The following is a 14954-nucleotide window of genomic DNA, read 5'->3' as shown; positions in this document are numbered from 1 at the left end:
GTGTTAATACGACCCAGATATGTCTCACAGTCACAGAAAAAAAAAAAGGTTGACGAATATTTTCATTAAATATTACAAAGAAAGAACTGTGCCATGATAAAACAGCCTCTCTGGCTGAACACATATTCGTGTATGATTCACAGATCAGAGGACAAAACAAAGGGTGCCATCTCATTAGAGCCCGCTCACCTGGTAGAGTTGGAGAGCAGCTCAGTGTCTTTGCTCCAAGAGAAGGTAGGCTTTGGAGCCGCTTTGGGTCGACATTCGATCACCACACGGCCGTTTTTAGCTGCCAGGACTCTCTTCACTGGGTTGTGTTCAAACGTGGGAGCACAGGCTGAGGAGGGGGAGTGTGGATTATTCATCACAAACTGCACTCATGCATACATTTATGACACATTCCACATTCATAAAAATGTCTAGTGTTCTGATCTGACATATTTTGCGTGCCAGTTTAAATTTGTCCATTTTTAGTAACACGCTCAACTTATTTTTCAGCTAAAAAAAATATATATATTTTTTTTTTCTTCTACAAAATCTGACATGATCTGTCCCAATGAGCTCCAGTGAGTCAGCTCGAAACGTGACCTTTAAATCTCTGATGCAGTGATTTGTGCTGCGGCTGTGGCCAAAGTGTTACTCACCAAACACACGCAGCTCTGCATTGGCATATATGACTCCGTGGTTGCTCTCTGCTATGCACTGGTACATCCCTGAATCGTCGAAAGCCAAGCTGCTGAACCTCATTTCTTTCCTGTCAAGCTGCGGAAAATAACAGGAGCGGGACGTTAAAATATCATTCTGCATTTCCTCATTTCAAAGGATTAGAAATCAAACTGTTGATTGTTGACACTCACCGGGGTTCGGATGATAATTAGATCATTTGACTGGGAGAGGAGTTCATTAATGCATAATGATGTATCCAGACACATATATCAAACAGCCTCCCCCACTCTGCTGTCACTACTGCACCTGCTTCTCTCATGGGTATATTTCAGGCCCGATGACAGTTGTTTCTATGGCGGGTTACACAACCCATGCTGGCACCGGCTCGATAACAACAGGTACTTTTTCCTGACATGATGCGCACCCACTGTGCCAGCTTCCTGTCACTGCTGTGCTACTGTAACAACCCTGAGCTCCACACTGAAACAGGTTTTGAGAGACCTTACAGAGCTGCCAAGGAGGCTGTGAGCATTTTACAGCTCTAGCTTAACTGCTCAGTTATAGGACAATAAAGATTCATGGGTTTGAATATTACCAGTTCTCCGTTTTTCAGCCAGCGAATGCGTGGTTTAGGTTTGCCACTGGCCATGCAGGACATGGTGTAATCGCTGCTGAGGTCTTTCTCTATGCTGCTGATGTGCTCCACCCACTCAGGGAAAGCTGCAAATGAGCAAAATCAAAGTTACAGTGTTTGGGGAAAAATGTAAAAACACTACAAAGCTGCTGAATAATATATGACACAAGGTGATACTTGAGGCATTGGAGTAGGTGTTAGATCTAAAACAGAAAAGAAAAACCTGAGAAAATGTACTGATAAAAACAAGGGGCTGGTGAGTTTACCCCGCAGAGTGAGCTTAGCTGACTTCTTACCTTCCACAGACACACGGGCGGTGTGGTAGTCCTTTCCCCTTGAGTTCACCGCCTCACACTGATAGGTGCCGCCGTCCTCAAACTGCACGTTGTACAGGTGCAGATGAGCCCCCGCCATCCGCACCTCGTGATTGGTTGGCAGCTGTCCGTCTATCTTCTTCCAGCGGATCGCAGGGACGGGGCTGGGAAGGGCGGAGAGAGAAAAATAATGCACGAGCCAGGCTTCAACTTGTGATGCACCGCTGCGCTCAAGTCGTCCTCATTCTCAAACATGCTTTATAAATCATTTAGCTCGGTAAATAGACGAGGATCTAAGGCAGTCTAGGCTACAGCAAACATCACTTTAATATGCATTAGGGGTGAACAAATATAGTGTTTGAGAGACTGATACATCGCTCTTACTTTACATTTCTTGTATTTGAATTGTAAACAGTCACTGCATCATTTAAATTGAGTAATTTCATGCCCCAGTAATAACAGAGTAACCTTTATTCCTTACTGCCCAGAGAAGCCTCCAAAACTTAATTTACATTCATTAAAATTGTCCTTTGAGACCAATTTTACGAAACTAGAAACCTAGAAGACGAGACTCTTCAGCTTCTACTAGATTTTTGATGAAATCTTGCAGTCAAAACGGTGCACATTTTGAACGGTGCACCACAACAAGCAGACGCAAATCAATGATCTCTCGCACTTACTTCCCCAAAGCGAAGCACTCCAAGGTGATGTTCTGCCCCACCAGAGCAGTGGTGTCTGGGAACTTCACTTTGAGGTCAGCGGGGTATTTTCTGATGGGACCTGAGAGGAATAACAACAGATGAGAATTAGGACTCGGGTGTGAAAACGATTTCTCGCTGCTAAGCCTGAACGACTCGAAATGATTTAGTGATCATTTTAGCCATCTTAGTGTTTGTTCTTCTTCTGTTATTGCCTAAGTGGGTCAAACGAAACAACAAGACACTCCTTTGTAAACGCAGCTTCACTCAGATGTCCTACTGAGACACTCGCACAAAAAAACACTATGTGACGAGATTTTCTAGGTTAGCAACACAAAGACTATATTTACATGCACACCTGTATCCGTGGTTTTGACCATATATGTCAGTCGCTTGTATTTGTATTATCCAAGGAAGTTGTACTGGCACATAGCCACTGGGTTTGTCTGTTGCAGCCTCAGTCGTAAGAGTCTGCAGTTTATAATGAAAACTTGATTTTTCTCTCTGGTGTGACAGGGATACAGATTTTGCAGTATACTGAGTGGAATCACATGCGCCTGTGATTTCTCGTCATCTCAGCCATTTTGTGGCAACTGATCTACCTCAGCAGTTAATTTACAGCACCAGATCATTTGGTGGTTTAATTTTTTGTCTTCTGATCAGCAGTAAGACAGATAGCTTGAGATGGTGAGATGGTGAGTGGTGTTCTTGCACTTGTTTTTCAGTCTAGATCATAAATACATTGAGTATCATAAAAAAAGTTTGTGTTCTAGCTGCTGACATAACTCCAGTTGATAAAACACCTGCCCATTTTGCAGAGACTGATTTCTGAATAAGGTTCACATGCTTGTATATCCAGGTTTCAATCAAGGAACCTGAAAAAGAAGGAAGGGTCATTACGTCACTGAATCTTGCTTTGGTGCCAGACTGCTGTGACAGCCGTTCTGAAGTCTATGGGAGATGCATGATACTTGATAGCTGTGATGGATGTAACTAATCACCAGCAGATCATACTTGTGTTGTCCAAAATTAGCTGACGTCTGGTCTTGCTTCTTTGATGCGAAAGGGCTAAAACATCAATATCACAATAGAGCCCTGCCCCTTGATAGCCATTATACAAGCCAGTCTCACTACAAAGATTCTGATGTTGTTGCTTTTCTGCTCATTCGTAGCCCGTGGACATATTCTGTTATTTTGGAGACGCCAAAATCCATTTTCTTCTAAACCCTGGCTTAATAATTTAATATCTCATCTGGCAGTTTCTACAAAATAAGGCAGCCCTTTATCTCATTGTAAAAACTCTCACATCTCTGGATTCCAACAGATTCCCAATGCATCCTTTCTTCAAACTAAGCACATTGAGCATCCTTCTAATTGTACGTTCCTCACTGTTTGATTTGATTTATTTTTTTGTGCGTGTTATATTTATTTTATTTAGTTTTTTTTCATATGCGTGATTGTCTTCTCTGTCTCAAAGTGGGGAGTTTTGGAGGTGTCGTTGTATTTCTCACCTAAAAAGGGGAAAAACAATTTTGGAACATAGATTTGTACCTTGTATTTCTCACGTTTGTCTAATACTCGTTTTCCAATAAGAAAATATATGGAAGAGCCCTCCAGGAAGCATCCAGGTTTCTGAAAACCTACAAGGGCTTATCCTGCACAACCATGACGTCCTATCTGCACACACACACAAGGCGTTTGAAAAGCCCTAACAAAATGCAAAGGTATGCAGTCCCCTCCACAGACAGACACAAAAACTAGTTAAAGTTAAATACAGGTCACGTCATACCCAGAAGGCATCTCATAACTCACGTATGCATGAGAGAGCCCAAACAACTGCCGTGCCCTGTCCTAATCCTGACCTCTTTGGCGGGACACAACATTCTAGTTTGTGTTTACTACTATTTAAAACACATCCGCCACAGGTGAAGCATGCCAAAGTTACATAAGATCAAACAACGGAACAACTGGTGGATTCTGGGAAGGCCCCCCAAGCAAAAATGTTAAAATAGTCGTGTAGTTTTGTGTTTGTACCTCTTACGTATGGTCACACAAACAGGCGGAGCATTAACAAACTTAAGTACATTGCTTTCTATCTCGGGGGCTGTTCATGTTCTAGTTCGTGCTTCATAACATGCCAGATCCGTCTTAAAGAAGGTTCTCGTGTCGGTCGACTCCAGAGCTAATTTGTTCCTGTAAATCTCATTTAAAGAGTCAACAGCAGTGGCACGACCTTATCACATTCAAAACAAGCCCTGTTGTGATTAAACATGGTGAATCAGCAGGGACGGGAGAAGAAAATCAATGCAGTATTTCGCTGCAGCCGGGGCAGAGTCACTTCTTATCTTCAAGCCTATTTTTGAATCTCATCTCTTTAAGAACCACTTTAGCTGCTGCTCGATAGTCGCACCTCATTTTCCTGGTAAAAGAGATTTCTTTATGGTACCCATTGACATTTTAGGGAGACATGTACTCAACCTCTCTGTTGTAATTCAAGGTTGCATTGAACTTACATGGAAACTCAATAAATCTTTACATATTGGAGTAAGAAGCCTTAATAGCAGCGCATTGCAAATATTATTGTGGCCTATAATATCCTACTGTGATCAGTGTGGTACAGGATAATTAAACCAACCTAGAGTTTGATTTCTTTGTGGGTCATTTGTGTCAATGTAATCAAAATTTATGAAAAACAGAGACAGACAACGGGTCGTAAGAAGTGAGGTACTAACGTTCAGCCAGAGGTACGAGGGGGATGTAGTTGGAGAAAACGCTCTTGGAAATAGACGGGCTGGAGGCGATGCAGGAGTAGTTGCCGCTGTCCGAGGAGTCCACCTTGGAGATGTAAAGGTTACCCGTTATCTGGGAGACAAAGCGCCTCTTGTCCAGCGGGATGAAGGTGGGGAATTCGTTGAGGATCCAGCGGAATGACAGCTCGGCTGCACAGAAAGAGACACGGTAAAACGCCACGTGTCAATCAAGACCCTGGACACACAACAAAAGCTTCAGAAAGAGCCGAGGGGATTGGGTGTGAAGCTGGCTCACTCTGTCTGAATAATCTGAATGCATGCAAAATAAAAATAGCACAATTGTTGGGCGCTGAGGGGGATTTATTATTCAAGCATCTATTGACCTTTCAGATGAAATCTTATAATTCTTTTTGCTGAGAGGCATACTAAGCATATTGGCTTGTTGAGGTAATTCTGACGCTATGGAGAGAGACTTAACACCGCTTTCAGACTGATTTGCATCAGCATGAATATGAAAAGCATATGAAATGGAAAAGCAGCAAAATAATGAGGCCACATAAATGTAAAAGAAAAGAAGGCAAACAACAACCCGTGTTAAGGACTTATTAGCCTGAACTAAATACGAGACTGATGAAAAATCTTATGTTCGTCCTTTTGTACACTCATGAGGGAATACAAGCAAACCCAACATGGGGGTGAGTGCAATCTGAGAGAAGAGCTTTAAACTGATAATGAGACAGTGACAGAGTCAGTGATATCATTATTTTTACACCTTAAAGGACATTTAGAAGGGCAATTCAATCTCAGCCCCACTTCATTTCATATTCAGTTCATCAGTTCCATAAAAACCTCAATGTGGATATGAGGATTAAAAAAAGCTGTATGTATAATAATCACATTCACAGTCAAACTTTCATTTTCATTTACCTGATCGGGTGACACACAGAGGAGAGAATCCACACAATCAAGGACAGAACATTAAAAGATCCACGCAGAGAAGGACCAGATATCAAAATAGGGAGCAGTGCTAACTGCTGTGGCATTGTTCCATCCGCCCACTTATCAATCAGATGCTAATGCTGCATGATGAGGGAGGTTGAGCGTAATCTTGTAGGAACACTTCAGGAGAAGCGCACTCACACACTCATCGCATGCTGTACCTGGGTAATGCGGTGGGGGGGCGCAGAGCAGCACGGCCCCCTGTCCCTCTTTCACGTAAACCGACTCCCTCTCCTCTGACGAGAAAAGGTCGAGGTCTGAAAGAGGCAGAGACGAAAATCAACTGTAAGAGCTGCTCACACATTCATATATCTCCTATAGCTCATTTCCATAAAATCTACACTATACATTAAATGATTGTATAAAGTTCAACAACTGCTTTTGAATTGAGCTGTAGTTTTAATAAAAAAGCACATTAGTCTTGGTGGCATCAAGAAATTAGATCATACACCATTTGCACATTGCACGCCATTTTGCACACCACTTATGATTTGTCCCAGCTGTCCTCGCAATTGCAGTGCGCTTAATACGCATGAAAGTACAGCTCCGGAGTAGTTCAGCTGATTCTGCACGGTACTGTGCATCATCGCATTGTACACAGGGCTTCATCTGGGCCACTTACATCCGAACTGAACCGAGGCGTCCTGGCTGATGATCGTGCCGTACACGTTGCTCGCCAAACAGGAGTACTTTCCCACGTGTTGGGTTTTAATCGGGTTGCTGATGACCAAGTTGCCTCCCACTAAACTGTAGTGGCTGCCTTCCGCATTCAAGTCAACGTCCATGTCGCCCTTCATCCACCTGCGACAAGGAAACAGTTAGGGTCAAATCATTGGGGCATTATCAAAGCAGTCAAGTATGATATGGGAGCAAATCAATTAGACAACAAGGAGAAATTTGTCGGGTAAGTTGTGTCATGCAGTATCTTAATTGCGGGTGGTTTTGTCCTCTGTGGCAAACAACTGACATTCGGCCCTTCAAAGCAAAAACTAACCAGTTTACTTTACAGTTGCCCTTTCTTGCAATAACAGGTGCACACAGTATAAGAATTCACGGAGAATTCAAAAACTGAGAGCTGTTTTCTATAAAAGCAATGCCAAAGTTCATGTTTTGAAAGGGCTAGCAGACTGTACTGCACATGAACCCTCTCAAACACTTTTAAAACTGACATTTAATTCCAGGCTCACTGACAATGAAACCGCTTTGGGGGATGCCAAGCAGTTTCATTTATCATTTTAGTTTTCATTTTTTTGATTGGTCCCCCTTCACATCTCTTAGACTATGAGCACATCATACTTCAGGAATGTATTTCCGCATTGCTCCGGACAGCGTAAGCCACTGTCACTGCCACTTTCATGATCAGTGCATATTTCTGGGACTATGAATGGGAGCAGCTGTAACGCAAGCAATTTCCCCTCGGGGGTCAATAAAGTATATCTGATTCTGATTCTGATTCATTTCATTCTTATGACATCTTAGCTCATTTCTCCATTTAATGACCGATGGTCTGGTGATATCTTTGCACTGTCCTCGTGAAACTTCAACTTTCTCAACCTCAGCTTAGTACAAACACTTTTTAACTGATTAATTTTCTTCACTTTGATCCTAAATGTTTCATTTCATCATGTTTTAGCTTAAATAATTTCATTGTAATCATGACAAAATCATTTCACGTTCAACACAATACAATTGGCAGAGCTTTTATATATTTCCAAATCACCATTAGGACTATGTATAATGTCCTTGAGGTGCAGACACGGTGGCAGTGCTGTTTGCTCTGTTGCTGCTGGTGCAGGAGCAACATCTTGTTTGTTATTAAGTTTCCTGCCGTGTCATATTTTGTCATTTAAATTATTGTTAGCATGAGGAAAAAAACAAGCATCTGCTGTGAACAAAATGAGTTCTGCAGGTTGTTTGACAACAAAATTATTCGGGAACGGCTTGAAAACGTATCACCCAATCATGCACTGCTGGATGGTCACACACATTGCACATTGCCTTTTAGGTGCATCGATCTTCAGACAAATATCCTTGTGACCTTGCTATTAAAAGGCAGATCCTAAACCCGTGTGAACACGGCCTGGGAGATGGTGAGCTATGGGAGACACACAGAATGCACAGCGGGCAGTAATGAGACTGGGTTTATGGGGAACATATGTTACTTGTATGTGGCAGGTGGATTGGCCCGGGCCCTGCAGCTCATGGTGATTTTTGCCTCGGGCGACTCCTCAGGGTAGATGGTCTCCACCGGCTGCTCCTCAAACACTGGCCCGTAACCTGTGGCTTCGTCTGCCGACAACAAAACAAACGAGACCGGGGTAAATAACACCAAGCTGGGTCGGACTTACAAACAGGATATTTCAATGTGTTAGAGCTCGGCGGCTGTCTGGCAGTTCTGGGGCAGTTCCATCAAAAAGTGAGACAGCACGGTTCAGATGTAAGTCCAATAAAAAACACAGCGACTAGACTCTGTGTGTGGACCTGCCTTTTAATATTTCAGCCTTGTTTGTGGTTTTGACGGATGCTCACACCTCTAGAAATCCTGTTGTAGCTTTAACTAATCAAATATTGCGTTCACAAAAACTCTCTTTCAGGCGTGGTGCAGAGTAATAAGCCCCTGCTTTATTCCAAATCACACCATCACGCTAATTATGACAGAGATGTGCTCACTCAGGTGCCAAACCACAGTGACACATTCATCTCTTGCCAGCGGATATGATATTGTTACATGCTAATACAAATCCTGGTGCTGAAAATGCTAACTTGACTTAGCATAATCCGAAGCCCCTTTCATACTGCATGTGTCATCGTCAGCGTTGCGAGGCACTGGCAAACCCAGGGAGAAGTGACTCCCCTTGATGAAAATGCCTTTCTCGGTTCAATCTGCCTTTTACACCGTCAACACACACGTACAATTAGCCCCGATTACTCATTAAAACAGACAGACATCACGAGCAATGGCATGAATAAGATATAAACACAATGCCAGGCTATGAATAAGCAATGAGGCGAAATGTTCTCAAACGCTGATTATTCTCTCAGATCAAGAGTGGGTGTAGGTGACTGCAGGAATACAAATGTGAACGCGCGTGTGTGCGCACATGTGTGTTATTCCCCTGCGTCTCTGAGTTCTAAGAGAGCGCAGCTGACACCTCAATGGGGAGAAGCTCGCTCTTTCAGACAGTAATATCCTGCTTCGGCTCGATCCTTCCAACCGGGCCTGCATCGGCGCTTAGGAGCAACTCTCTCCCGATGTCATGTTGACTGTCAGTGAGCAACCTTTAGAAACCTGAACAAAAGACGCTCTGATTCATTTTGTTCTGCCATCTGAAACTGCATTTTCAGTTCTATTTACCACCTTAATTGCAGGAAGATTGGTCCGTGCAAAATAGTAGTAAAGTAAAGCTGAATCAAATACATTCCAGCTGTCCAACGTGTGTGAATGCTCGACATCCTTTACAGTAATCTGGAACACCGTGTGGTTAAACATCAGTGAACCAGATGCATATTAATCTGCCTCTGCTATAAAGTAGCAAAAGGAATTAAAAATCTCAAAATCCTAACCAGCATGAAGACAGACTTGTAACCACACCAGCAAGTTAGCTGTACCACTCTCGCAACAGGACGGCCAACCAGGAGGCAGCAATTAAGACGTCAGGAGACAGGATCCACTCCCACTCACACACTCCAGCAGCCAACCGAGTGTGAGCTTGACATTGATGCAAATCCCAAGGACTTTGAATTACTGCTGGCTGAGAGAGAATTAAACATACTATAAATGGAGCGATCGTGGGGCCAATGGAGGGCAAATTAAGTGGGAAACTATGTTCTGGGAACAAGGGAGAAAGAACAAAGAGAAAAAGAAGCAAAGGAAAAAAGAAACTAAGGGATGAAACTCACGAGGATGACTAGAGCAAAGGGACGACAGTGACCCTATTTTACCGTTGCACTTAGATGCCTCTGCATGAGTGTCAGATGCTTTGCATGTAAATATGAAATATAAATGTGGGATGGGCTGGCGGAGGAGAGCCGCCGAGATTCTGGCGCAGTGCTGAAATAGCAGTTGGACCGTAACTCAGAGAGAGCACTGGTGCCGTTCCATTCCTTTCCCTATAATGTGGGATGTGACAGATGGTGAAGGGGCGTGTTAAGGCAGGCCACATAAGGCCCACTGCCTGGAGACACAAACAGGCCTGTAACATTCTCTCTGCCTCGTTCCATTTTCTGTCTGTCTCTAACTCTCTCTGTCCTCTCTCCATCTCTCTAACCTATATCCCACTGTCATGCTCTGCCCATCGTTTTTTACAATTCCTGGATTTCCTTCTACATTCTAAAGGTAACTCTTTTCGTTAGCCGTGATAGCTGCATGGCTCCAGGGACGGCAACGTCAGTCAGCAAGCCCACCACTTTAGTCGAGACTGAAATATCTCAACAGCTATGACATGCTGTGTGGACATTCATGATGACGGATTGTACTGACTGGGTGACATTTCCTTTTATTAGTGAAATGTCTCAACGAATACTGGATGGATTTCACTGAAACTTGGTAGAGATGTCCACGACGCCCCTGATGGCTTCTGGTGATCCCTTAATATTTCATTCAGCCCCATATGTTTTCGCTTATCCAGTTAAATGTCTCATATACTGTAAATATCTACCAGGAGGGCAGACGCAACATTTTGTGAAGACGTTCGTGGTTCCCAGCTGATGTATGCTGAAGACTGTCCTCTAGCTCCACCAGCAGTTTTACCTTTTTTTAGTTTTGAGTTAAATTCATCAATTAATTTTCGCTTCAGTATAAAATGTAATCATTTTGGTGAAAATTAAATCTAGCTTTACGACCAAATAACTAAAACATTCACATCAGCTGTAGCTACACTTTGTGTTTATTGCTAATTACCAAATATTAGCATGCTATCACGTAAAGCATCAATAAAATGACTTTCACAAATCAGATGTGAAATGCAGTTTTTTCACAGCAGATATTTTGACTTGTCAATGCAGGAAAAGCACACGTGTAATAAATGACATCAATGATGGCTAGATTCTATTAAGATGAGCCCGCTGGTGAGCTGACATGACTTACAGGGACACTTGTTGGAATGGAGCCACTGTGATTGATATTATTGACACCGGTCATTTTCCTGCTTCGACAAGTCAAACTGTCTGTTGTAAAAAAGGGTCTATCGAATTCGACAGTAGAGCTGCTAAAAATCAGCGTGTTAGTATCATTAGTTAGTCTGAGCATGTTCGCATGCTGACTTGAGCATTTAGCTCAAAGCACATCTGTGTAAGTACAGATTCACAGAGCTGCTAGCGTGGCTTCAGATTCCGACGCTTGGTTTTCTCCAACACCTGAATCATTAATCTTCTCTCCCTCCATCCCTCAAAGCCTCCCACTGTCAGCCGCCTGGTGTATTCTTCCTCCCTCATCCAAAACATGCCTGAAATGTTTTGTCCAAAACAAAAAGAATCTCTTTCCAGCTCTCCAAAGCTTCATCTCTCTTTCAATCTCTGGTTTATTCTCTCTGTGCATCTGTGTGTCTTTCAGGCTCTCTTTCCCTGCATAAAACATAACAACGGCTTATAGTTACTCTCAGAGATGTCCAAATCTGTACAAAATGCGACTGCACACACACACATACACACTAGGGTCTCCAGGGCCAGCTGGAAGTGATCTTCCTCTGGACAGACTTCATTATACAACACGGACTGTGGAGCAGATAAGTTTAGACTCTCATTTGAATTTGAAATACCATACAGCCTGTTATATTAGGAGCCCGCTATCTTCCCTAACATCAGCTTCTAATGAGACATCAATTATTCATTGAGGCTGTAAGTATGATTGTAGGTGCATGACGACAACGACTTGTTGACTTGAAACAGTATAATACACATTAACACAAAACAGCTTCAATCTTTGTTAAATTATTTTCTTGTCTAATGTCGTCTGTCAAGATTTCCAGCTGTTTCACAGACGACAGTTCCCATTTCTAAAATAAGTCTTTTGTATGTGTCTTTGTTTCAATAGCCTCATAATTACCCCAAATCCCAGAGGGCCTTAATCCTCTGATGAATTTGACTTTACTCACAGCTGTGTGTTTTGGCTACATCTGCAGCACAGTTTGTTTGCATGACCGAGAGGGTGTCCAAGTGGGACAGATAACATATTGTTTCCTGGAAGCACCAAAAGCACAGTGGAGCAATAATTACACACAAGCCCTCTAGCCACATCATGAAGCATGGTGGCAGACCAAATCATCCCTGGAGTTGGACTCTACTTTTAAATTTAATATGTTAAATAATTATTATGCTTCACTGCGAGCCCAACGACTGCAGATGTGCAGAGGTATGGACATTAGAGCGGCAGTCAGTGTATGCTCGATGTGGTGCCAGATGTGCTGACACAACTGCTGTCAAATTATTTTCTGAAATGGCAGCTGCAGCGGGACAAAGCTTTTCGAACGGGACATATATGAGAAGGTGAATTTGAGTCCAGATGTTTTTCACCGGCTATAACACATATTGGTCCAAAACACAGTCAATGAATGAGGTTTAAAAAGCACATCGATGGGATCACTGTATTTAAAGTTTTTAGCCGTCTCCTTCGAGGGAAACAGCCGCCTGGACTCATGTCTCAATTCCAACGGTGACGAGGCTCACTGCATTTAAAGTATTAAAATGTCCACGAAAACTTCTCAGACCACACTGCTGTCCATCAGATGTTCAACATTCAGTCGATTATATTTTCAACAGAGCTGCAGCTGACAGTTATTTTCATTATCGATCGATCTAATGAAGTACTTGGACTCTGGATTAAACATTTTGTCTATGAAATGTCAGACAGTTGTGAAAAAATGCTTGTTCGAATTTCTCATAGGCCAGGGTGACATTTTCAAATGTCTTGTTTTGTCTGATCAACAGTCAAAACTCAAAGACAGTCAGCTTCAATGTGCAACAAAGAAAAGCATAAAATCCTCATACTTTAAAAGCTGCGATCAGCAAATATACGGCACTTTTGCCTTTAAAAAATAGTTTAAAATGAATAATAGTTGTCAGTTAATTTTTGAAAACTTTAAAAACACTGTGGGGCAGGTACTCAAACCAACACACCCGCCTGCTCAAGAGCTCAACAAGGTCATGCCTGAAGACTTAGATGGTGGTGTATTCAGCCATATACTGGCTTTAAGTATGAGTAATAAAAAGTAGTGGACAGATGAGAAGAGATGCCAAAAGTCTCTATTGACATTTTGATGAATTTAAATTCCATCGTTAAAGCCTGTAGGGGATTATAGTTTGGTACTAAAGGGATAGATATTGAGGAGTAATAACAGTAGAGTGATGGGCATTAACATTGCTGTGGGCTGAATGGTAAGCAGCGTGTCCCAGCATGAAGGCCACCTACACAATGTTTTGACTTTTGAGGAGTGTGGGTTCGACTTTGTCTCCATTTTTGTCCAAGTTTGGCAAATAATTCAAAATTAGAAAACCCTGAGTGGTATTTCTTGACATTTCTAGTGCTGAGTGACCTTAAACTCTGTAGTCTATAGTATATCGGTCTGATGTGTGCAGCATCAAAAACAGCCAGAGGAGTCCTTGTTGCATCCTGCTGTGTTATTCTGCAGACAAGTGGAGATAATGTCAACATGTCCAGAAGGTGAAACTCTAGGAGGGCACACAGGCTGTAAAAAGGCGCATATTGTTGATGCCTCATGGAGAATAAAAGGCCGTGAAAGGCTGAAAAAAGAAAAACGAACAAAAGGGAGACTACCAGAAAAAAAGCTTCTGCTCCTCACTGGATCCATCAACAAGTATCACAACGTGTTCCCAAGCAACGAATCAGCAAGCCTTCCTTCCTCCAATTCACCCCCCGCTGACTGTCTACCTCCACATTATTTTTCTCCTAGAGAATAACATGCATTGTACAAATCTTGTGCAGATAAAGCAGTAAGTTAATATCACAAGTTAACTTGGAGGATTTGATATTCCTTTTTCCAACACACTTTACAGAAGGAAATTATGACATTATGGGAAATACATTCCTTTCTTGCAGGGTGTTAGATGAAATGATTGATGTGGACTATTTCTGGACTATTTCTTGGCCGGCCAGGCACAGAGACTTCCTGGAGTCTCAAGTGGTTGCCTGGCAACCCTAATAGTGACTGCACACCCACCAAGAAATAGTCTGGCACATAACCCACTGTGGTTTTTACACAGATTAAAGAAACGACGTGTAGCTTGTCAGTCAGTGTGCTTTAGTTGCTTGGTTTGCTGATTTCACATAAAGCATTGAATACATTAAAAGCAGCAGGCATGAAAGTGGCATCTATTAGTTCATCCAAGTCTTGGCAAGAATGCAAATAAGTGTATTTTCCAAAATGTAGAACTATTCCTTTAGGTATGTCCCCCATCATCTATGGGTTAGTCTAACTCTGGTCATTAATACAATTCATTTCAGAGATTTTTTTATATTTGGGTGAATGAATCACACAGCCTTTCTCTCTCATCAATCATGCCAACATCACCCTACCAGAAGGCGAGGCAGCTCTAATACAGTTTTGAGCTCTAATGACCATCCTGCATTCATCTGTGCGGTGCAGTGCAATGTCTTGGACTCTAACCATCTCTATTAGGATTAATGTACATCTCCATCTCCATGTAGGGGGAATACAGAAATAGCAACAGTGGAAAGAAAAATGACCTCCAGATAGGTTTTCATTTGTCCTGTGCTATTGAGAATCATGAGAAAGGGAGCCGTCTGTTACTGCCTGTCCCCTGACAAACCCTGACAAGCAGACACGCTAGTTGTACGACCTCAGGGGCTGTAGTGGGCAGAAGATGGACAGAGCCGCAGCAGAAGCTCCTGTTCTTTTTAGGTGTTCATTGTATTTTA

The 14954-nt window shown here is 42.5% G+C and overlaps 1 protein-coding gene across 2 annotated transcripts in view; it reads right to left on the bottom strand.

Annotated features, from left to right (window-relative positions):
• cntn1a (contactin 1a) overlaps nucleotides 1-14954 on the bottom strand; it is a 68322-nt gene that overhangs the window by 14796 nt on the left and 38572 nt on the right. For both annotated transcript variants that reach the window (XM_084364716.1, XM_084364715.1), the window contains exons 4-12: nucleotides 8224-8350; nucleotides 6684-6862; nucleotides 6223-6318; nucleotides 5045-5251; nucleotides 2295-2394; nucleotides 1597-1778; nucleotides 1262-1386; nucleotides 645-762; nucleotides 190-337 (exon numbers count right to left, since the gene is read on the bottom strand). In XM_084364716.1, coding sequence (XP_084220842.1) covers nucleotides 190-337; nucleotides 645-762; nucleotides 1262-1386; nucleotides 1597-1778; nucleotides 2295-2394; nucleotides 5045-5251; nucleotides 6223-6318; nucleotides 6684-6862; nucleotides 8224-8350 — 1282 coding nt within the window. The remainder of the gene's footprint in view (nucleotides 1-189; nucleotides 338-644; nucleotides 763-1261; nucleotides 1387-1596; nucleotides 1779-2294; nucleotides 2395-5044; nucleotides 5252-6222; nucleotides 6319-6683; nucleotides 6863-8223; nucleotides 8351-14954) is intronic.

This window comes from Pagrus pagrus (assembly GCF_965226575.1).
Source record: "Pagrus pagrus genome assembly, chromosome: 10".
Taxonomy (NCBI): Eukaryota; Metazoa; Chordata; class Actinopteri; order Spariformes; family Sparidae; genus Pagrus; species Pagrus pagrus.
Note: the sequence above shows the minus strand (reverse complement) of the source record. Positions and strands in the feature narration are given on the sequence as shown.